Raw genomic sequence first — 23,730 nt, 5'->3', positions numbered from 1 at the left:
GGCCACATGAGCTTCCTTCCATCCATTTTCCTCTTACCCCATCTCAATTTACCTAGCAAATATGTTTTTCAAATTTTACTCCCTCCTGTAGTTCTTCACCCATCTGATTAAAATACAAAAGGCAATTGAAGTTCTCTGCAGGAAAGTATAATCTATCAGCACACTGCAAACTGCCTTGCATTGATTTTCTCTCCTTCTCAAGACCCTCAAACTGTTACATTCCTCAGTTCCCCTGTCTCCCTTTGCTCCTACGACCTACAATCTTTCCCGTCTTTCTCTCTACTCCTAAGTTGATCTCATTTCTTCTTCAGTCTTGACAGTGCCCTGTTCTCTGGTTAGGGTTGTCAATCATAAAAAGATATAGAGAGCTGTTGCAAAAATAATGGAGTGTTGCCCATTGTAGTGAACATGACTCCAGTGAACAACTATCATTGTTTCATTGTCAAACATTGAAAGAGTCATGACTTACAATTAGCTTTGAGGTGAAAGACCTTTAGACTATCAACATGGAGCATTTTCCATTAGGCTATTGATTTTACAAATCTTTATTGTGCCCATGGAGAGAGCCTCTGCATAAATATTCTCACAATCCATTGTCAGAGTGTGCTAAGCCTCATTCGAATGCCGGTGACCCTGCAGGTAGAGAGTTAGAGAGAAAGGCCTTGCATTTCTGTAGCACCTTTCCTGATGTCAGGATGTTCCAAAGTGTTGACAGGCATTGAAGTACTTTTTGAAGTGTAGTCATTGCTGTAAGAAACACACCAGCCAATTTACACACAGCAAGATTCCACAAACAGCAGTGTGAAAATGACCAGATAATCCGGTTTTTTTTTAAGTGATGTGTGTTGAGCGATAAATATTGGCCAGAACTCTCCTGCTCTCAAAATAATATCGAAGTCTTTTAGAACACTTCTCCTCATCTCCCACCCTGGTACCTCAGCCAAGATAGTAAAACTTCCCACATAGTTTTATTGATCAAACTTTGACATTGAGCCACATAAAGGAATGTTAGGACAGGCAATCGAAAGCTTGATCAAAGAGGTAGGTTTTGAGGGTGTAGTAATTATGGTTTTGTTAAATGTTGGACACTACCTTTAAGAATAGTCCTGTGATGTAAGATCACATGATCTGTGCAAACCAATGTGTGAGCTGCGCGGGCTACCTCCACAGTCAGTGTGGAGATAGAGATGGAGTTGAGAGCACACGTGTGGTTGCTGCTGGCTGTATTGTAAATAAACTTAACACTTCCACTTAAAAAATTGTCTGCAGATCAACTCTAGTACAAATAAGCGACTGGGCCGCACTACAACAGTCTTAAAGGATCTTAAAGGAACTTGTCTCCAGAACTTGCCACGCCCCTAGCCAAGCTGTTCCTGTACGGTTACAAAACCGACATCTACCCAGTTGTGTGGAAAATTACCCAGGTATATCCTGTACACAAAAAGCAGGACAAATCCAACTCAGCCAATTCATGCTCAATCAGTCTACTTGCGGTCATCAGTAAAGTATTGGAAGGGATCATCAACAGTGCTATCAAGCTGCACTTGCTTAGCAATAACCTGTTCACTGATGCTCAGTTTAGGTTCCACTAGGGTCACTCAGCTCCTGACCCCATTACAGCCTTGGTTCAAACATGGACAAAAGAGCTGAACTCCCGAGGTGAGGTTAGAGTGACTGCTCTTGACATCAAAGCAGCATTTGACCGAGTGTGGCATCAAGGAGCCCTAGCAAAACTGGAGTCAAAGGGAATCAGAGGGAAAAATCTCCACTGGTTGGAGTCACACTTAGCACAAAGGAAGATGGTTGTTGTTGTTGGAGGTCAATCATCTCAGTTCCAGGACATCACTGCAGGAGTTCCTCAGGGTAGTGTCTTCAGCCCAACCATCTTCAGCTGCTTCATCAATGATCTATGATCTTCCTTCCATCATAAGGTTAGAAGTGGGGATGTTTGCTGATGATTGCACAATGTTCAGCACCATTCACGACTCTTCATATACTGAAGCAGTCCATGTGCAAATGCAGCAAGACCTGGACAATATCCAGGCTTGGGCTGACAAGTGGCAAGTAACATTCGCACCACACAAGTGCCAGACAATGACCATCTCCAATAAGAGAGAATCTAGCCTTTGCCCTTGGACATTCAATGGCATTCCCATCACTCAATCCCCCACTATCAACATCCTGGGGGTTACCATTGACCAGAAACTGAACTGGACTCAGCCATGTAAATACTGTGGCTACAAGAGCAGGTCAGAGGTTGGGAATTCTGTGGTGAGTAACTCACCTCCTGACTCTCCAAAGCCTGTCCACCATCTACAAATCACAAGTCAGGAGTGTGATGGAATACTCTCCAAGTGCCTGGATGAGTGCAGCTCCAACAACACTCAAGAAGCTTGACACCATCCAGGACAAAGCAGCCCACTTGATTGGCACCCCATCTGCAAACATTCACTCCCTCCACCACCGACGCACAGTGGCAGCAGTGTGTACCATCTACAAGATGCACTGCAGGAACTCACCAAGCCTCCTTTGTCAGCACCTTCCAAACCCATGACCACTACCATCTAGAAGGACAAAGGCAGCAGATGCATGGGAACACCACCACCTGGAAGTTCCCCTCCAAGTCACTCACCATCCTGACTTGGAAATATATCACCGTTCCTTCACTATCGCTGGGTCAAAATCCTGGAACTCCCTCCCTAACAGCACTGTGGGTGTACCTACACCACATGGACTGCAGCGGTTCAAGAAGGCAGCTCACCAACATCTTCTCAAGGGCAATTAGAGATGGGCAATAAATGCTGGCCTAGACAGTGATACCCACATCCCATGAATGAATGGCCCTCTGAAGAAACAATTCACTTAGTCTCACTCCCCTGCCTTTTCCCCGTAGCCCTGAAAATTTTTCCTTTTCAGATAATGATACCTGTGAATTCCCTTGTGAAAGCCTCAATTGACCCTGTCACATGCTCAGGCAGCACATTCCAAGTCTTGAACACTCACTGTGTAAAAAGGTCTTTCCTGGAATGGTCACCATTGCTTCTTTGGCAATTACCTAAAATCTGAAGAAGGGTCATACGGACTCAAAACATTAACTTTGTCTTTCTCTCCACAGATGCTGTCAGATCTGCTGAGTTTTTCCAGCAATTTTTGTTTTTGTACCTAAAATCTGTGCCCTCTGGCTCACAGATGACCCATTAATGGGAACAGTTTCTCCCAGTCTACTCTGTCCAGACCCCTCATGATTCTGAATACCTCTATCAAATCTCCTCTCAACCTTCTCTTCTCCGAGGAAAGCAGTCACAATTTCTCCAAATTATCCACGTAACCCGAAACCATCCTCATGATCCTTTTCTGCACCTTACCTAATGCCTTCACATTCTTCCTAAAATATGGCACCCAGAACTGGATGCAATACTCCAGTTGAAGCTGAACCAGTGTTTTATATGGTTTTAACACTACTTCCTTGCTTTTGTACTCTATGCCCCTAATGATAAGGCTCAGGATGCCATATGTTTTATTAACCATGCCTTCAACCTGCTGTGCCACCTTCAATGATTGATACACATGTACACCCAGGTCCCTCTGCTCCTGCACCCGCTTTGGGATTGTATCCTTTATTTTTTATATTGTCTCTCCACGTTCTTCCTACCAGAATGAATCACTTTGCAATATTTTGCATGAGTTTCATCTGCCACTTGTCCGCCCATTTCACTTACCTGTCTATGTCCTTTTGAAATTCTACACTATCCCCCTCATGGTTCACAATACTTCCAAGTTTCATATCATTCTCAAATTTTGAAATTGTGCCCTATACACCAATGTCTAGGTCACTGATAGATATCAGGAACAGCAGAAACCCTAACACCAACTCCTGAGGAACTCTAATACAAGCCTTCCTACAGTCCAAAAAAAAGCTATTCACCATGTCTCTTTGTTTCTTGTCACTCAGCCAATTTTGTATCCATGTTGCTACTTTACCTTTTATTCTATGAGCGCTAATTTTCCTCACAAGTCTGTTGTGTGGCACTTTATTAAATGCCTTTTGGAAGTCCATGTACACCCCATCAACAGTGTTACCCTCATCAACAATCTCCATTACCTCATCTAAAAATTCAAACAAGTTAATTAAATATGATTTGCCCTTAACAAATCTGTGCTGGTTTTCCTTAATTAACCCACATTTCCCCAAGTGATTGCTAATTCTGTCCCGAGTTATACACTCTAAAACTTTCCCCACCACTGAAGTTAAACTGACTGGCCTGTAGTTGCTGGGCTTATCTTTGCAGTCATTTTTGAACAAGGATGTAACATTTGTAATTCTCCAGTCCTTTGGCACCATCCGAGTCTAAGAAAGATTGGAAGATTTTGGCCAGTGCCTCCGCAATTTCCGCTCTCACCTCCTTCAGTATCCTTGGATACATCTCATCCAATCCTGGTGCCTTATCAACTTTAAGCACAGACAGCCTATCTAATACATCTCACTTATTAATTTTAAATCCTTCTAGTGTCTGAAATACCCCTTTTTCACCACGAGCAGGGTTAGCATCTTCTTCTTTGGTAACGACAGGTGCAAAGCATTCATTTAATATCTCAGCCATGACCCCCACCTCCACATGTAAATCCCTTTTTTGGTCTCAATCGGCCCTACTCCTCCTTTTACCACCCTTTTACTATTTATATGCCTATAGAATTTTTGGATTCCCTTTTATATTAGCTGCCAGTCTCTTCTCATACTGTCTCTTAACTTCTCTTACCTGCTTTCTCAATTCCTGAACTTTCTATAATTCAGCTGGTTCTCCATTGTATTATCCTTCTGAACTCTGTTAAAAGCATGCTTTTTCTGCTTCATCTTCATCTCTATCTCTTTCATCATCCAGTGAGCTCTTGATTTGTTTGCCCTACCTTTCCCCTTTGTAGGAATATACCTTGACTGTACTTGAACTGTCTCTTTTTTTAGAGACATCAAGAGATCATCAATGACAAAAGAATCTCTACCCTTAATGCTAATCAATCTTTTCTGTCTTTATGTGTTCACAGGGCTACTTTATATTTCTAGCATTTTATGTTTTGTTTCCTGTCTTGTCTGGTCATGGGGGTCACCTCCATTTGTCCTGTACAGAGTACAATCTCCACCAGCCCATGAACTACCACACAGTGCGGGAGGAGGTTTAATGACCTCACAAGGTTGACCAAGGTAAGGGAAGGCAATGAAACCTGAATTGGCTGAAAATATGCGACACAGTACAAGGCTTACAAACTACAAAGACCATTTGTTTCCAAGAAAGTGTATCAACAATCTTTCTTCCCAAAGACAATCCTGCAGTGGAACAAACTGCCAAAAGAAATAGTCACAGCCCCATCACTTGAAATCTTCAAGACCCTTCTTCATATTATTTCCATTTAGAAGTTTTCATTATCAGGACCTGAATTTTTCAGTCGGCGTGTGGGGGCGGGCCCGACGTGCCAGCGTGTAAAATGATGCGCGATGACATCGGGCATGCGTCCCGACGCACAGTCTCGCGATGTTTCATTCGGCGGGCACACACCAGAGTCGGTTGTGCACCCGCCGATATGTAAACAGCCTATTCAGGTCATTAATGAAGTGATTAAGGTCATTGTTTACGATGCCCGTCCAACCTTACGGTTGACGGGCAGGCGAAAAGGCCAAGCGGCCTTCCCGTTTTTTAGGAAACCTCATCCACAGGCGGGATGAGTTTTCCTAAAGTTTTACTACTGAAATAAAAAAATTTCAGAAATATAAAAACATGTCCCCTCTCATGTGACACAGTCACATGAGGAGACATATTTAAATAGATGTTCAAACCATTTATTTATTTATTTCGAAAGCGCTTCAATCCTCCTGAGGCAGCTCCGTGCCTCGGGGAGATTGAAGCGCTCTTTCGTGTGCATACGTGAAAGAGCGCTGGCCCCGACTCTCCCTCCTACCCCCTCCCGCTCCCCCCCCCCCCCCCCCACCCCGCGCCTGCACAGGTAACGCTGAGCGCTACGGCTTGCGTCTTACGCTGGGTAGGCCTTAATTGGCCCGCCCGCGTAAAGTGGTAGCGCGGAGCCGATTGAGGGGGGTGGTCAACTCTGCCCCCGCCAAGCTCCCCCCGCTGATTGAAAAATTCAGGCCCAGGACTACCATCTCAGCAGGTCATGCCTGGTTTAGCTAGCGCTGCTCACATAAATGTTGGTGGAATATGGATATTAGCCTATGATGTCGATACAGCTAATGCAGAAAAAGAAGGTTCTGCACCATTCCTATGGTGCAGAAATTCCAGGAAATTATAGTGACTTTTCCCATTCCCTACCCTAATTTTTTGGGAATTTTGCACTCTTCCACAGGGATCTTCAGTGAGAAAGTTGAACAGTTAATTTCCCCAGCTCTGTCCCCTATTAAAATCAGTGGTGAGATCTGGTTTGTTGAATTAGAAAGAGGGAAGATTTGAATTTATATTGCACCTTTCACAAACTCAGGGTATTCCCCAAGTGTTACGGCCAATGAATCACTTCTGAAGTGTAGTCACTGTTGTAATGTAGGAAATGCAGCAGTCAATTTGTGCACAGCAAGCTCCCAGAAACAGCAATGTGATAATGACTAGATAATCTGTTTTATTGTGATGTTAGTTGAGGGATAAATATTGATCAGGACAACAGGGAGAACTCCCCAGTTCTCCTTCAAAATACCGGCCACAGGATCTTTTGCATCCACCTGGGAGGGAAGATGGGGCGTCAGTCTAACATTTCACCTGGAAGACTGCACCTCTGACAGTGCAGCACCCCCTCAATACTGGGAGTGTCATCCTGAATTGAAGCCATTGTGAACGCCACAGCCATTTAGACAGTTACAGGAAAGTGTAGGAAGGCTCAGAATCAGTATTAAATCAAGTAACAGGTTGCTAACTTGCTCCAGAAATGTCATTGAAACCTTAAACCTCAATTAATTAACGATGTAAATGTTTTGACAGCCAGGCATGTGCTGCTTTTCCTGGAGCTGACGCTATTTTTATGTCAATGTTTACTGAATCTATGCACTAAGCGTGGATTAAACCCAAACATGGCTTGTGATCACACACAGTTTGGGAGATAACCATATGGATCCTTTCTTAATGCCACTTTCTGCATTCTAAACCCCATCAATCAAATTAATTCCTGATCCATACTGCCATTCTTGAAAACCTGTAGAAATAAGAAACCACTTTTTAAATCTAAGCCACCATGAGAACTTCAATTGCCGGTCACAGTGAATTATATTAATATCGAAGGCGAGGTATTTAAATGGAGCATTCACTTGCCCGTCTGATAAGTGCGGAATGCACTCAGGATATGGGTGATAAGATATATCCTTAAGGCACATTCCTTTAACTCTGTATTTTTGCGTTACCAAGGAACAGGTAGCAAATAAACCAAAACAAAAAACTGAAACTGGAATGGAGAATTCAACCATGAAGGTTATATAGAGTTACATAGATTATCTAGCTTCCCCTTTGAAAGTGGCAGCCTTCAGTCTCATTAAAGACAATGGTGATCACCTCTATGTCAAGCATCGCCTGGCGTGGCTCAGCAGCCCCATGCTGGCGTGGCAGTCCCTGCCACATTAGGTGCAGAGGAAGGCACTGGGTTGAGAAGGTACATGATTTGCTGGCCTCTGTTTTCTCTGGGCCCTCTTCTTGGCCAGCTGTGCTTTTTGTTTCTGCTCATCTCCTCCAAGGCCCTTCCAAACTGTCAGCCTCCAGAGATCATGGCCGTCAGTGATCATCTCCCAGCTATCAGTGTCAATGTCCACCCTCTTCATACCTCACTTGCAGGTGTCCTTGTAGCGAAGGTATGGGTGCCCAAGAGGTCGTGACCCAGTGGCCAATTCACCATACAGAAGGTCTTTGGGTACACCGCCGTCATATATCCAGTGACAGTTGCTTCTCACTCTCTGTGGATGAACAGCATTCTGCAGGTCCTCATGCTCACTAAGTACTTCCATCTGGGTTGATATGTCTGGCCTGGTGATGGGGCAGGTATTAGGCCAGGATGGAATCGTTGGGAATAAGACAAGAATTGTGAATCTTGGTGAGCCTAGCTATTCGTCTGAGCAACTAACCTCTTCCATCAGGACACTTCCCTTGAAGGATATGCTGATAGGTTGAAATGAAGTATGTGGGAGGAGTTCATGTGCAGCTCAGAACTATATCGCCGTTCCTTCACTGTCACTGGGTCAGAATCCTGGAACTCCCTCCCTAACAGCACTGTGGGTGTAACTACACCACATGGACTGTAGCGGTTCAAGAAGGCAGCTCACCACCACCTTCTCAAGGGGCAATTAGGGATATGTAATAAATTCTGGCCTAGTTAGCAATACCCACATCCCATGAATTAATTTTTAAAAAGCATAAACACCAGCCTGGACCAGTTGGGCTGAATGGCCTGTTTCTGTACTGGAAAGTTCTATGTCAGTGGTCTCAAAATCCAGAAGCTGGTTTTAGTTTTGCAAATACTTATGACCCCTTGAGGATATTATGAGAGAGCACATAGCAGTTCTGATACTTTAATAATCCACCTAATCTGGAATTGACCCTGACTTCCACCATTGCTATGCCTTGACCAGCCTGACCTTACCATCTTGCTTCCTACTTCTCCCATTTCTTGTTTGACTTTCTATGAGTTGCAAATGCTGCTTCCCTGTGCAGACTTGGCATTTTCACCATCAGGAAAGATTGAACAGGCTCCTTCCTCTAGAAAAGAGAAGATGGAGGGGGTGACCTGATATAAGCTTGCAAAATTAAGCAAGGGTTTCAATAGCGTAAATTTGGAGTTGATATTTCCAAATATGGGCAAGAACTAGGGGCCATAATTAAGCAACTGCCTTCTGCACCCTACACTCATTGGCCTACACTGGCTCCTGGCCCAGTAATGTCTCAAATTTAATATGTTCTTTGCTGCATTCAAATTCCTCCAAATGCCCTTGGCCCACTCTATTTTCGTAACCTCCTCTAGCCCTACAACTCCTGAGATATCTGCATTCCTCCAATTCTGACCTTTTGTCTATCACCCACTCTGTGTTTGGTCCACCTTTGGCAACTGTGGTTGCATTAGAACACAAGGATATGAAATATAAATTCAACTTAGAGAGACGGAGAGGTTTTGGGAGAGAATTCCAGAGCTTAGGGTTCAGGCAGCCAAAGACCGAAACTAATCACAACCCATTAATATTGCATTTGTATTTTTGAATTTTCCTTGAATTTCCTTTTTAATATTTAACCAGATTAAATCTGTCAACTGTGGTTACTTAAAAAGGCCCTTGCCTTTATCAAAAAATCCAGTTGGCAACAATTAAAGAATTTGCTCTAATTACTGTTTTGAATAAAATCAAGGTGGTGATAAAAACCAGTCTAGTGAAACTAGCCAAGATTTTCACAAGACATGGAGCATGGACAATAAGCTGTATTGTGAAGTGGTGACAGGTGATATCAGATAGGTCAATGAATCAGCAGGAGAGTGAATCAGCAGATAAGTATGATTAGAAAGCTGGCTGCAAAGATACTAAAATGGCTTAGTTGACTTGTGGCGGTAGGAGAGGAGGTTACTTATTTTACACTAATGTACAGTTAACTATTTGAGCTGTGACTAATTTGCATTCATGATTCTACACACAGTAGGGAGAGCTTCTTTCAGAGCAGGAACACCACATAAAGAAATTCTTAAGACACATGTAAATGGAGGAAATTTTCCTAACATGGGCTGATTAGTCTGAACCATACCATTGCAGAGCAGGCCTGGGTGGGGATCAGATATGCTGCCCTCACGTAGGAGGAAAATTCTTAAAGGGAGGTCACTCATGGTTGGCCTTGCCCTCCTGCTAGGAGCTACACATACATCAGAGAGGAATGGGGTCCCGTGACTGCCTTTCTGAGCCAGAGATAGTGAATGATGAGGGAAATAGCGAGAAGAGAGATGGAGCAAAGCAATGGTGGTTGGAATATCCGCTGGGTTTGTCCCGACTTCGCTGCTGCAACTTTGCCAGAACACTGATGAAGACGGCCTGGAGAAACTGCGCAAACTTGCATTCACACCGAGGTTTCCATGCAAGTTACGAAGGGAGATTACACCACGTGTACAGCACGTTAAAAAGGTCATTCAGCCCAATATGCCTTTTAGGGATAGCAGCATGAAATCACTAGAATGGAAATGTGTCATGTGATCCAGTCTTAGTTTCACATTTGCTTTCAGCAGAACACACACACACAGCCCTGATACCTTCAAGCTTTATACCTATGTATAACTGTTCTCATGTGCCTAGTCTTAATAAATGAACCTACAACATGATTACCCAATCCCTTATGAGAGATTGGTGCCTTGTGTCTTATACAACAAATAAGCCCGAGGTATTATATCAGTATAATATCAAATAGTCTATATTGGTATTTATTTTCCACAGGAGTCTTCCCCCACAACTCTTCTTCTCACCCTATCAACACACCCTTATTCCCTTCATTCCCATGTACTTATCCAGCTTCCCATTAAACACCTCTTTTTTGAAAGACCTGAATTTATTTAGCATCTTCCATGACCTCAGGATATCCCAAAAAGCTGAGCAGCTAATGAAGTATTCCTTCTGATGTGTAGTCACTGTTGGAATGTAGGACACACGGGAGCCAATTTGTGCACAATAGTTCCCAAAAACAACAAAGCAATAATGACTGGACAATCTGTGTCAGTGATATTGGTGAGGGATAAATATTGGCCAGGACTGCTGGGGGTGAATGGCCTTCACATGTTTCCATGTTCCTGTGCAATACTTGTCATGAAGACCTGCAGCGTCCCAGTTCTAATCATTCCATACCATAAACATCTGACTTTCTGGCCTGATTTTACATTGTTCAAACATCACTGCAACCCAACTCTAAACCCATGTTCACCCATTTTGTAGATGCTCAAGTTTCTAGGCTAAAAGTTATTAACAAAAGTATACTGATGTTAGCAAGCATATACATCCAAGTAATTGTTGCTGGCAGACATTAGTGGGTGTAACCTGGCATTGATTGGTGTGCTGGCATCCAATGCAGGAAATTATCCCACAAATCAGGTACAGGGAACAGAACAAACATTTGTTCCAGTTACCACATATAAGCAGCTTTGTCTATTAGAAGGTGCTGGAGACACAGGTGAGGTTACAAAACACTGTTTTAGCATTAGGTTTAGTGGAAAACACCTCACACACAGTACAGGTAACGTACTTAACACATATGTATTTATTGAGCAATCAACTAACTGTATTCAGTGACCAAATCAGTCTAGCACTCACAGTGTTCAAAAAAACATGGCATTTTAAGCAAGAAGCAGTCAAACGTACACACTGTGCAAATAGGATTGAGATCACATGCTGAATGATGCCCTCACAAAGGAGGAAAATTCTTAAAGGGAGTTCACCCATGGTTGGCCTTGCCCTCCTGCTAGAAGCTACATATACATCAGAGAGGAATGGGGTCCCGTGACTGCCTTTCTGAGCCAGAGATAGTGAATGATAAGGGAAATAGTGAGAAGAGAGATGGAGCAAAGCAATGGTGGATGGAATATCCGCTGGGTTTGTCCCGGCTTCGCTGCTGCAATTTTGTCAGAACACTGATGAAGACGGCCTGGAGAAACTGCGCAAACTTGCATTCACACCAAAGTTTCCGCGCAAGTTACAGTGGGAGATTACACTGCATGTACAGCACCACGTTAAAAAGGTCATTCAGCCCAATATGCTTTTTAGGGATAGCAGCATGGCATCACTAGAAGGGAAATGTGTCATGTGACCCAGCCTTAGTTTCACATTTGCTTTCAGCAGAACACACGCACACAGCTCTGATACCTTCAAGCTTTATACCTATGTATAACTGTTCTCATGTGCCTAGTCTTAATAAATGAACCCACAACATGATTACCCAATCCCTTAAGAGATTAGTGCCTTGTGTCTTATACAATAAATAAGCCCAAGGTAATATATCAGTATAATATCACAATAGTCTATATTGGTATTTATGTTCCACAGGAGTCTTCCCCCACAACTCTTCTTCTCACCCTATCAACACACCCTCATTCCCTTCATTCCCATGTACTTATCCAGCTTCCCATTAAACACTTCTTTTTTGAAAGACCTGCATTTATTTAACACCTTTCATGACCTCAGGATATCCCAAAATGCTGAACAGCCAATGAAGTATTTCTTCTTAAGTGCAGTCACTGTTGGAATGTAGGATGCACGGGAGCCAATTTGTACACAATAGTTCCCAAAAACAACAAAGCAATAATGACTGGACAATCTGTGTCAGTGATGTTGATGAGGGATAAATATTGGCCAGGACAGCGGGAGGTGTCCCCTGTTCCTTGTCAAAGTAAGTACAGTAGGATCTTTCACATTCACCTAAGAGGACAGGCAGGTCCTTGGTTTGATGTCTCCTCTGAAAGTTGTTGCCTCTGACAATTCCATACTCTATCTGTGCTGGGGGTATCAAGCCTGGATTCGGTGCTCGTTTGCAGGATTCTACAGTGAGCCTTTTCGGGTTTCTGCTCTGCAATATTCAAGGCGTCTGTGATGCACTAGGACAAATCCTTTCTGCATATCAGTATAATGAATTGTCACAATAAGATGACGTAAACCTTAAATTAGAGCCAGGTCATTCAGGGTGATGACAGGAAGCACTTCTTCACACAAGGGGAAGTGGAAATGCCCCCTATAAAGCTGCTGAAGCTGGGGGTCAATTGAAAACTGACATTGATAGATTTTTGTTAGGCGAGGGCATTAAGGGTTATGAGAGCAAGTTGTGTAGTTGGAGTTAAGTTACAGATCTTAAACTTAGATACTTAAATGGCAGAGCAGGCTTGAGGGGCTGAATGGCCTCCACATGTTTCCATGTTCCTGAGACACTACTTGTCATGAAGACCTGCAGTGTCCCAGTTCTAATTATTCCATACTGTAAACATCGGGCGTTCTGGTCTGCTTTTACATTGTTGAAACATCACTGCAACCCAACTCTAAATCCATGTTCAAAAACACAAAATGCAGGAAAACCTCAGCGGGTCTGACAGCATCTGTGGAGGGAGAGACAGAGTTAATGTTTCGAGTCCGTATGACTCTTCTTCAGATCTGACATAAGGAATCGAAATGTTATCTCTGTCCCTCTCTCTCCACAGATGCTGTCAGGCCTGCTGAGTTTTTCCTGCATTTTATGTTTTTGTTTCAGATTTCCAGCATCTGCAATATTTTGCCTTTATCTAAACCCATGTTCACCATTTTGTAGATGCTCAAGTTTCTAGGCTAAAAGTTATTAACAAAAGTATACTGATGTTAGCAAGCATATACATCCAAGTAATTGTTGCTGGCAGACATTAGTGGGTGTAACCTGGCATCGATTGGTGTGTTGGCATCCAATGCAGGAAATCATCCCACAAATCAGGTACAGGGAACAGAACAAACACTTGTTCCAGTTACCACATATAAGCAGCATTGTCTATTAGAAGGTGCTGGAGACACAGGTGAGGTTACAAAACACTGCTTTAGCCGCAAGCACTAAGTTTAGTAGAAAACACCTCACACACAGTACAGGTAAAGTACTTCACACATATGTATTTATTGAGCAAACAACTCATTCCTTTATTCAGTGACCAAATCAGTCTAACGCTCACAGTGTTAAAAAAAAACGTGGCATTTTAAGCAAGAAGCAGTCAAAAAGGTTAATGTTCCCATGTACACACCATACAGATTGGAGGATTGAGATCACATGCTGAATCATAGCGTCTCATCATCAGAAATGCAATTCCACACATTTGGATTCCCAATTCACCACATGTGGTGAGTGGTTCATGCACATGGTCAATAAACAGCCTACACATGAACAATACCATGTGGCGCATGATACCCGGAAGTCCAAGGTTTCAATACTAACATATGTCAAATATCATGAAGCTGTTGCTACTGATGCTATCAGCCATCATATGGTGGAGGGCTGAATGGCCTACTCTTGTTCCTATGTCTCAGGTTTGTTTTTCATGATCCTTCTTTTAATGTTCTCATTTTTATTGATTTTGAAGGCAGTGAGAATTGACAGAGACTTAGCAATCAGTCCAGCAACTTATTTTAACAGTTTCCGCAATAAGTTGGTGTATCTCAAATTTGGGAAATGTTGGTTATTCCCCAAATTGCACCAAGTCCCATTCATGCATCATACCCTGTGTTTGCTCACCTATGTTGGTTCCTAGTCCAGCAGGCCCTCTGTTTTAAAATTCTCATCCTTGTTTTCAAATCCCTCCACGGCCTCACCTCTCCTTATGTCTGTAACCTCTTCCAGCTTCCAATTCTGGCCTCTAGTGAATCCCCGGTTTTAATCACTTGACCATTGGCAGCCTTGGCTTCAGCTGCCTAGACCCTAAGTTCTGGAATTCCCTCCCTAAGCCTCTCTGCCCCTTCTGTCTCCTTTTCAGACACTCCTTGAAAACTACCTCTTTGACCAAGATTTTGGTCACTGTCCGGAATCTACTTATGAGGTTCAGTGTCAAATCTTGTTCAATAATACCTCCTGCGAAGTGTCTTCAGAGCTCTCATTGTGTTAAAGATGCTGCATAAAAGCAAGTTATTGTTATTGTTCAAAATCTGAGGAGAATATGAGCATATACCAGTAAATAAAAAACATTCGAGTACACTGTTTAACAGCAACCTCTTTACTTGCTTAAAGGAAAGTTTAGGCTCCAGTCCTTAATATTCAAAGTGCAACACTAAAAATGCAAATGTAAAATTAAAACCAGCACATTTACTCATTTTTGATGCTTGTCTTCCAGTTAAAAGTTTGTTGCAAGAATGAAGTCAACAACTATTTCAGATAACTCTGACAAATACTTTCTAACGTGCATGTAACATTGTCAAAATGGCAATTAGTTTAAAAAAACAGTTGGTGTTTGGAGTGATACAGGCTGTGAGTAAATAGCCAATAATTTCTCACAGGGTAGCCTAATTTTGTAATATAAGCCATTTGCACTGGCTCCTCTTTATATTCCAGACTGGGATGTTGGTTTAATAAGAGAGTAATCCATTGCTTTCACCAAACAGTCACGAGCTATGTTGATAATGTCTTGGTTTTTTACATTATTTTCCAGTTTTCCAATCACAGTCAGGACTTCCAGCAATTCACTCTCAATGAGCTTTTTGGCAATTTCCACGTCTGCCTCCATCAAGTTAAAAGCGATGACCAGGCCTCGGTGTTGAACTTCCATGTTGTCATGGATACAGAGTCGCTGAAGGATTTCCAGCCACTGAGCAGTCTGTGAACAAAGACAGGAGGTAAAATCCAATCAAATTTCCTTCAAAAATCCCACTCCAATCTGTTAACGGCAAACTGCTATGAGATGCCATAGTGACGGGAGCGATGGGAGAATCTGGGAGAAACAAAATGGAGTCATGGCCATATAAGGGCAATAGAGTTTCCAGTGCCACTGATTGACTGAAGAGTGGATTACCTCATTAGTGATGTGAATGTTAGAGACATGGTGGGGGGGAGGTGAAGCCATTGAAAACAAGGATGAGAATTTTAAATTTGTTCATTGCCAGGTGCCAATATAGGTCAACACAGGGGTGATGGGGAACAGAACTTGGTGCAAGTAATGATATGGGCAGCAGAGTTTTGGATGAACTCAAGTTGATGGAAATTAGAGGATCATTGGAATAGTGGTCTTGGTAATAGAGACATAAGCAAGGGTTTCAGCAGCAGATGAACTGAGGTAGGGGTGGAATTGGGTGATGTTATGAAGGTGGAAATAGGCGATCCTAGTGATGCTGCAGAGATGTGATGTGCTCAGAAGCTCACCTCCGGATCAAACACGACACCAAGATTCTGAACAGTCTAGTTCAACCTCAACAGCTGACAGTGAGAAGAGAATAGGGATCAGAGTTTGCAGTGGGGACCAAAGACAATGGCTTCAGTCTTCCCAATATTTAATTGGAGAAAATTTAGAGACAGTGAGAGGTGGGGGGGTGGGGGGGGGGTGGCCGCGCGGTGTCAAGGGAGGTGGTGCTGAGGTAAAGTTGTGTAATCAGCATTCATTTGCTACAATTAAATCATGTTTTGGTGAGACAACACCTGGAGCACTGTGCGCAGTTTTGGACTCCACATCTAAGGATAGATATATTTGCCTTGGAAGCCGTACAGCAAATATTCTTCAGATTGGCTCCTGGAATGAGGGGTTTGTCCTTGGGCGAGAGGCTGAGTAAATTGGGCCTATACTCTCTGGAGTTTTGAAGAATGAGAGGCGATCTCATTGAAACTTGCAATATTCTGAAGGGGTTTGATAGGGTGGACGCTGGGAGATTGTTTTCACTGGTCAGGGAATCTCGAACACGGGGGCACAGTCTCAGGATAAAGGGGTCAATCATTTAGGACTGAGATGAGGAGAAATTTCTTCACTCAAAGGGTTGTGAATCTTTGGAATTATCTACCCCAGAGGGTTGTGAATGCTCTATTTAGGGGAGATGGTGGAAGAGTGGCACTGTCACTAGACTAGTAATCAAGAAACCCAGGCTAATGCTCTGGAGACATGGGTTCAAATCCCAACAGGGCAGCTGTTGGAATTGATTTTTTAAAAATTCTGGAATTATAAAGCTAGTCTCAGTAATGGTGACCATGAAACTTCATTGATTATTGTAAAAACCCACCTGGTTCACTAATGTCCATTAGGGAAGGATATCTACCATCCTTACCTGGACTGGCCTACATGTGACTCCAGACCCACATCTGGACTCTTAACTGGCCTACCAAGCCACTCAGTTCAAGGGTAATTAGGGATGGGCAACAAATGCAGGCCTGGCCAGTGATATCCACATCCCATGAAAGAATAAAGAAAAAAATTAAGGCTGGGATCAATAAATTTTTCATCTTACAGGGAATTAAGGAATATGAGGAGTGGGCAGGAAAGTGGAGTTCAGATAGAAGACCAGCCACAAACATACCGAATGGCAGAGCAGATGCGAAGGCCAAATGGTCACACCCCTATTTCTTTTGTTCTTAATTCTTATGGAGACGTGGAAAGTAATGTTGTGTTTTTGGATGATGTCGCCAAGGGGCACATGTAGATGAGAAAAAGGGGTTAGAGTAGTTCCATGCAAAACTCCAGAGATAATGGTGTGTGAGTGGGAAGAAAAACCATTGAAGATGATTCCTTGGCTATGTTTGGATAAGAAGGAACCAGGCAAGAGCCATTGCACCCGGCTGGACGATATTGGAAAAGCATTGGACGGGGATGGTGCATCTCGAGTGTCAAAGGATACAGATAAGTCAAGAAGGATGAAGAGCAATAGTTTACCAAGGGCACATGAGTTTAGTGCCTTTTACTGATGGCACATTCAATGACATTATCATATGCAGAAGTACTGACCGGCTTGCATTTCTATTGCACCTTTCAGGATGTCCCAAAGTTCTTTCTAGCGAATATGGTACTTTTGAAATGTAGTCCCTGTTGTAATGTAGCAAATGAGGAAGTCAATTTGTGCACAGTAAGATCCCAGACAATTTATTTTAGTTATGCTGATCGAGGATTAAATATCAGCCAGGACATGCTACCTATTCCTCTTTGAATAGCGGCCGTGGGATCTTTTACATCCACCTGAGAGGGAAGATGAGACCTTCTCAGTGTTATGTCACATTTCCCTACATTACAACAACACCTACACATCAGAAGTTCTTCACTGGCTGTAAAGCGTTTATGACATCCTGTGAAAGATGCTATATAAATACCAGCCCTTTCTTTTGTTCAGAATTACAGCGTTGAGCTGGTCTTGCAGCTGTCAATTGGTGGCACTCACCACTCTTGTCATCTTGTGGCAGAGCTCCTTCTGGCTCGCGGTAAGCATGGCAACAGCTCCTGCAGCTGCCCGCTGGACCTTTACGTCATCTTCACCACAGAGCAGCACCAGCAGCTTCAATCGGTCATTTCCTTCAGCCACAAAGCGTTCTTGAACCTTAGCAAAAATAAGAGGACTTCAGGGCTCTAACAACTGAAGTGCTTGACTCAACCATAACCTTGTTTGACACTATTGACAATATTCACCGCTTCGATAACACAGTAGGACAGACCTTCCTGAAATGGTAATGATGCACCCTGTTATTAATGAGCAAATTGCCAATGCAGTGAGTTCAGGGGATGGAGATACACTGAGATGTAAATCTCCAGAACTTGCTGCTTGATTTACTCCAATCCTCCAATGGCTTCACACAAACTGGTTGTCACCCTTAGCCTCCCTGTTATTTTTAAGAATTTGCTGGATTTGCATATTAATTGCCTATTAAACTCACTGCAGCTGGTAACTAACAGTGTAAGTACCTATTTAGACTTACTGATAATTATTAATGTAATGCCAATCAACCTCTCCAGCCCAGAAAGGGAGCAATTTAAACTGCTAAGTCTCATTCCTGCATGTAGTGAATTGTTGTTGGAAATTTAGAAAATGTCAGATGTTAATTTCTTCCAAATTATTTTTTATTTCTGTTTTTTTTCTCTCCACACTCTGTCAACATCGCCCCCCCCCCCCCCCCCTCCACCCCAGCCCCCCTCGCCAGTCTTTCTTTCTCTCTCTTTCTGGTCCTGATTTCACTCTAATTGACCTCATTTCCTTCACAGTCATTCCTCTTGTTTACTTCTGAACCCTTTAATCTCAGTGGTTAAGGAGAGAGGTTGTTGGTGTTGTCGTTCTCTGAGGTCCCAGATGTCCCGTTGCCCTCAGTGTGTCGTCATCAGCTCACACTCTCAGCGAGTTACGGTGCAAAAAAGTTCATGCTCAAGGGTGTGGGAAATGCCAATGGGACAAGCAGTGTGATATCTCATTGCAGCAAGATCTGGCCCAATGTTGGAGCATTGATTGTGGCTCAAGTTAATTTGAATCCCTATATTGATGAGTTTCTGTTGGACAGAAGGATTTTATCTCCTTCCTAAAGCTGTTCACAGTTGATGAAGAAAGTAACCCATTTCCCCCAAAATGTTTAATAAAGGTTGTGTTGACTCTTTCTGGGTTGGGTTTTCACTTACTTCCTTGCAGACGACCATATTGCACATACACTCAGTGGCTGCTTGTCGAATTTGGTCATGTTCCTCAAACATGTAACATTCAATCTCAGGCAACGCCTTCTCCTTGATTATTTTTTGCCTAAAAACAGGAAGACTTGCAGTTATATTGCACTTTTCACAATTGTAGGACATCCCAAAGCACGTTACATCCAATGAAGTACCTCTGAAGTGTAATCACTGTTGTAGTGTAGTGAACACAGAAGCCAATTTGCACACAGCAAGCTCTGAAGAAGAGCCATACGGACTCGAAACATTAACTCTGTTTCTCTCTCCACAGATGTTGCCAGACCTGCTGAGTTTTTCCAGCATTTTCTGTTTTTATTGCACACAGCATGCTCCCACAAGCAGCAATGAGGGAAATGACTAAATAATCTGTTTTTTAGTGATGTTGACTGAATGATAGCCAGGGCACCAGCAATAACTCCCCTGCTCTTCAAAATAGTGCCATGAGATCTATTATGCTCAGTTGAGAACACAGACAAGTCCTCAGTTTAATGGCTCACCTGAAAGACAGTACCTCCAATAGCACAGCACTCCCTCAGTACTACACTGGAGTATCAGGCTAGATTTAGTGTTCAAGTCTCCGGTGCGGGACCTGAACCCACAACTTTCTGACTCAGAGACAAGAATGTTACCAACTGAGCCACGACTGACACACAAAAATATGTCAGAAAATAGGACAATGTTAGTAATTGAACTACAAACAGATGGGGTGTGAGGTCCACTACCTTTACATGGCCTTTGCAGTCGCCTGTAACTCTGGAGTGTCCCCATGTTTCTCTGCTACAAGAACCTTCCCTTTATCAGATTTGCCATCTTTCCTCGGCCTCTGCTTTTCTGCTGTAACCATTTATACAGTCTTGTCTCATGTACTTTGTCTCATTACCTCTCGTCTTTGCCTTGCACCATCATTCATTTTCTCATTTAATTTCCCCTGCCTTCCACCTTATCATGGGCCTTCTCTTTTGCTCTCCTCCCTCCTGTGTTACAGTTCCCTCAGAGAGTCTGAGTTGCTGTGGCAACCTGCGCCTTTCCATGCATGTTGTAGTCTGGAGCTATGGATAGCGATGGTAGAGGATCCAACTTTCTTTCCATCACATGGCTGACCAGGAATCTCTCCTTCTCTTACCACCTGCCATTGGCGTGTGTTGGAAGGATTTGCAGGCGGATACTCAACCTGTTTGGCCGCGTTATGAAAGCGCTTTGCTTGGCCATCAAGTCCTGGGGTAGGACTCGAGCTCAGAGCTTCTGTCTCAGAGGCAGGGATGCCGCAAGGCCTTCATTAATATAAGATAGTGCCTAATAAATCCAATAGGGAATTAAGGAGAAACTTAAGGATTGGTGAGAATGTAGAAGTCATTGCCACAGGGAGTAATTGAGATGAATAGCATAGATAGATTTAAGGAGAATCTAGATAAACACATGAGGGGGAAAGTAATAGAAGAGTATGCTGTTAGAGTGAGATGAAGAGGGCGAGAGCTAGGTTTGCAGGGAGCATAAACACCAGTAAATTATGGGCAGAATTTTGCCTTGTCAGGTGGGCTCTGGGGCTGGTGGGGGCAGTTGGGAAGCCGACTGCCACCCACAATCAGGGTTGGACCATGATTTCATGCTGGCAGGCTGATTAAGGCCCGCCCAGTGTGAAACACGAGCAGCAGCACTCAGCGCTCAGCGCTACCTGTGTTGTGGGTGGGAGGGGGAGTGGGACAAGAGCGTCAGTTTGTGCATGTGCGTGAGTACACACTGGAAAAGTTCCCTGAGGCACAGAGCTTCCTCAGGGGGAAGAACAGTTTTCAAAATAAAAAATAAAGCTGTTAAAAACCTTACAACCGTAAGGTTGGACAGGCAGTGAAAACCCGACGAGCTAAAAAAATTCAGCTCCATATGTAATTGGCATTGATCTTCTGGTCAGTTAACGTCCACTTGGCCCGGCAGAGAATATGTGTGTCATGTGATCTAATAATGCATTGAACCTTTGTGAAATAAGAGGGGAGGAATGGGTAATTTAAATTCTAAATCAAAAGTAGATCAACTGTTTTCAATATTTTAGTTAAAACACTGAAAATGAGGGTGTTCTTCTGAACATTTCTCTGGGGTTGACTGGATTCATTTTGATGAGAAAGAAATAAAAGAGTATATGTCACAAGTTTCATGTACAAAAATGTTTTGCATATTTTGAAATTAAAAAAGGCATTTAGGCATTTTTTTTTTAAATTCTTTCATGGGGTGTCGGTGTCACTGGAGGAATTACTGTCGAGGCGTTCAAAATTATGAAGGGTTTTGGAAGAGTCGATAAGGGGAAATTGTTACCACTAGTGGGTGGGTCTGTAACCAGCGCACAGGGATTTAAGGTAATTGGCAAATGAGCTAGAGGGGAGATGAGGAGAAACTTTTTTTAAGCAGCGAGTTGTTGTGATCTGGGATGTGCTGCCTGAAAGGGCATTTGAAGAAGATTCAATAATAACTTTCAAAAGGGAATTGGATAAAAACTTTGAAAGAAAAAAGCTGCAGGGCTGTGGAGAAAGAGCAGAGAAATGGGGCTAACTGAATAGTTCTTTCTAAGAGCTAGCACAGGCTTGTTGTGCCGAAGGGCTTCCATCTGTGCTGTCAGATTCAACAAAACACACACACACACACACACACAGACACACACACACAGACACACACACTTCAGTTAAAGTTCCAAAACAGCGATTGGTAAAACCTTATTTACGTAATTTAAGAAACAATAATGAACGTGCCTTAGCTTCTCACTTTTTGCTGAAAGGTTTGTGAGACTCATCAGGGCTTCATAGTTTTGTAGACCGTCAAGCTCTGTGTTCAACAAACTGACGAGTGGCCTCACAACTTCATAGATCTGTAAGGAAAGTGCCAAAAAGATGCATTTTCTAAGCCAAATTTTACACAGTTAGATGGTATTTTTTTATATGTTCTAATCACATGGTTATTTTTAAGATGCCTACACACACCATAATGGATGAAGCAACCTTATGGGGCTCTGCTATTGTGCCAAGTTAATCTATTCAGAATGACTCCAATTCAGAACATTCTCCTTGCTGGGCATTTCAGGCCGGATTTTGCTCCCTGTGCAACTTGCTAATGCCAACCTTTCATTACACTTGCACTCACCCATTGACTTTTTATGGGCTTTTGCACTGGGAGTTACTGTCTGCCCACTATCCAAAAATCTCAGCACCCTCTAGAGGGCATCTCAAACCTCTGTGAACAGGACAAGCAACATTGTATCTCCATAACCAACCAGATTGGAGAACCTTTAATGAGCAGCACAGAGTCTAAACCAGGAAGTGACAGTTAAAATATTTAATTCAACATCAAATCAAGTACAGAAAGTAAAATTAAGAGAGAGAAATAAGATGCAATTTAAAGACAGCAAGACAAAATTAAAAAGTTAAAAAAAACACTTCAAAAAATTTCCAACAATAAAGAAAAGCTGAAGGCATGCTCTCCACACTTGTTAAAATTAATTTTCAGTGCCAGAGAGTTTGTTTAGCCATAGTTAAGACATATCGTTCTATTAAAGATTCACTAACACTCGAATCAGCAAGTCCTAACTTCCTGTTGAGTTCAGTGAGTATCTATCAATCAAACATAGCAACTTTATGCTGTTCCATGCCTTTCAATGTCGAGTCTCACAATAAGACACCAATGTAACGAAGCTTGTGGAGGAGTAGGGCAACTCAGATGGCAACTTCTGATTTCCATGTTTAATTGCCCATGTGAAACTGCTTAAATGCGCCGTCCGATTTACTTCTTAATAGAATGAGGGCCGAGAGTCTCACCTTATTTTCACTGCTAAATCTGGCCACTTATGAACATAATTTGCCTGCTACCTGCAATGGCCTTTTTGGAGATAATCTTCATCCACCATTTCTGCACTTGCTGCTCTGTCTAAATGCCCCAGTAATGTTCCAATTAGGAGACAGAGAGAGAGAGAGAGAGAGAGATCGTGCTCTGTTCAGTTTTACCTGTCATGGTGCAGCAGCACTTTAATCAGATGCAAACAGCTGTTTCAACTGCCTGAAATGGCAGGAGCATTCTAAGATTCAAGTGACATCTTTGTAAGTGACCCCTATGGTCATGCAAAATGGTCAGCGTCAATCGTCCAGTACATACAGCTGCATGGAATGGGCAGGAATGGTAGATGTAGTGGAGGTTGCATTTAGAAAAATGGTTACATGTTGGCCTAGTTTCTCTCCTGAAATCGCCCATATTTCATGGAGTAATGCCTAGCCCCAAGAACCAACAGATGCTCAGGCTACTCTCCAGAATGATACTCTAGGACATTGACCTGAATTCAGCTTATCCCTGCATTTATTTTGAGTGTGGAAACTAATCTTCTCAGGGTTGCGCAGCTGATTAAATGTGCCTCAAGGCTTGATAACAAACTCATTCTTTTAATTGTATTAATTACATAGGAGCCCTTCTGTGACAGGGAACCCGAAGAAAGCAGAGGATTAATTTGTTAAAAGCTTAGCAACAAGCTGGACCTACTGTGACAAAAGACTTCCAAAGGACTCACCCTAAAGCTGCCTTCTTTCCCAAAGTTTGTTCAGTTTAAAAATGCTTCCACTAAGCCCAAACAGTTTCCAACACTACCGAGTACCAGTGAGACTACTTTTCACA

The 23,730-nt window shown here is 42.9% G+C and overlaps 1 protein-coding gene across 2 annotated transcripts in view; it reads right to left on the bottom strand.

The window, feature by feature from the left end:
- Window positions 1–14,676: 14,676 nt before the first annotated feature.
- Window positions 14,677–23,730, bottom strand: part of unc45b (unc-45 myosin chaperone B) — a 51,049-nt gene continuing 41,995 nt past the window's right edge. For both annotated transcript variants that reach the window (XM_078529838.1, XM_078529829.1), the window contains exons 17-20: window positions 21,828–21,943; window positions 19,048–19,165; window positions 17,828–17,983; window positions 14,677–15,294 (exon numbers count right to left, since the gene is read on the bottom strand). In XM_078529838.1, coding sequence (XP_078385964.1) covers window positions 15,022–15,294; window positions 17,828–17,983; window positions 19,048–19,165; window positions 21,828–21,943 — 663 coding nt within the window. In that variant the 3' untranslated portion in view covers window positions 14,677–15,021. The remainder of the gene's footprint in view (window positions 15,295–17,827; window positions 17,984–19,047; window positions 19,166–21,827; window positions 21,944–23,730) is intronic.

This window comes from Cetorhinus maximus, chromosome 2 (genome assembly GCF_964194155.1).
Source record: "Cetorhinus maximus chromosome 2, sCetMax3.hap1.1, whole genome shotgun sequence".
Classification (NCBI taxonomy): Eukaryota; Metazoa; Chordata; class Chondrichthyes; order Lamniformes; family Cetorhinidae; genus Cetorhinus; species Cetorhinus maximus.
This window is presented reverse-complemented; position numbering and strand designations above follow the sequence as displayed.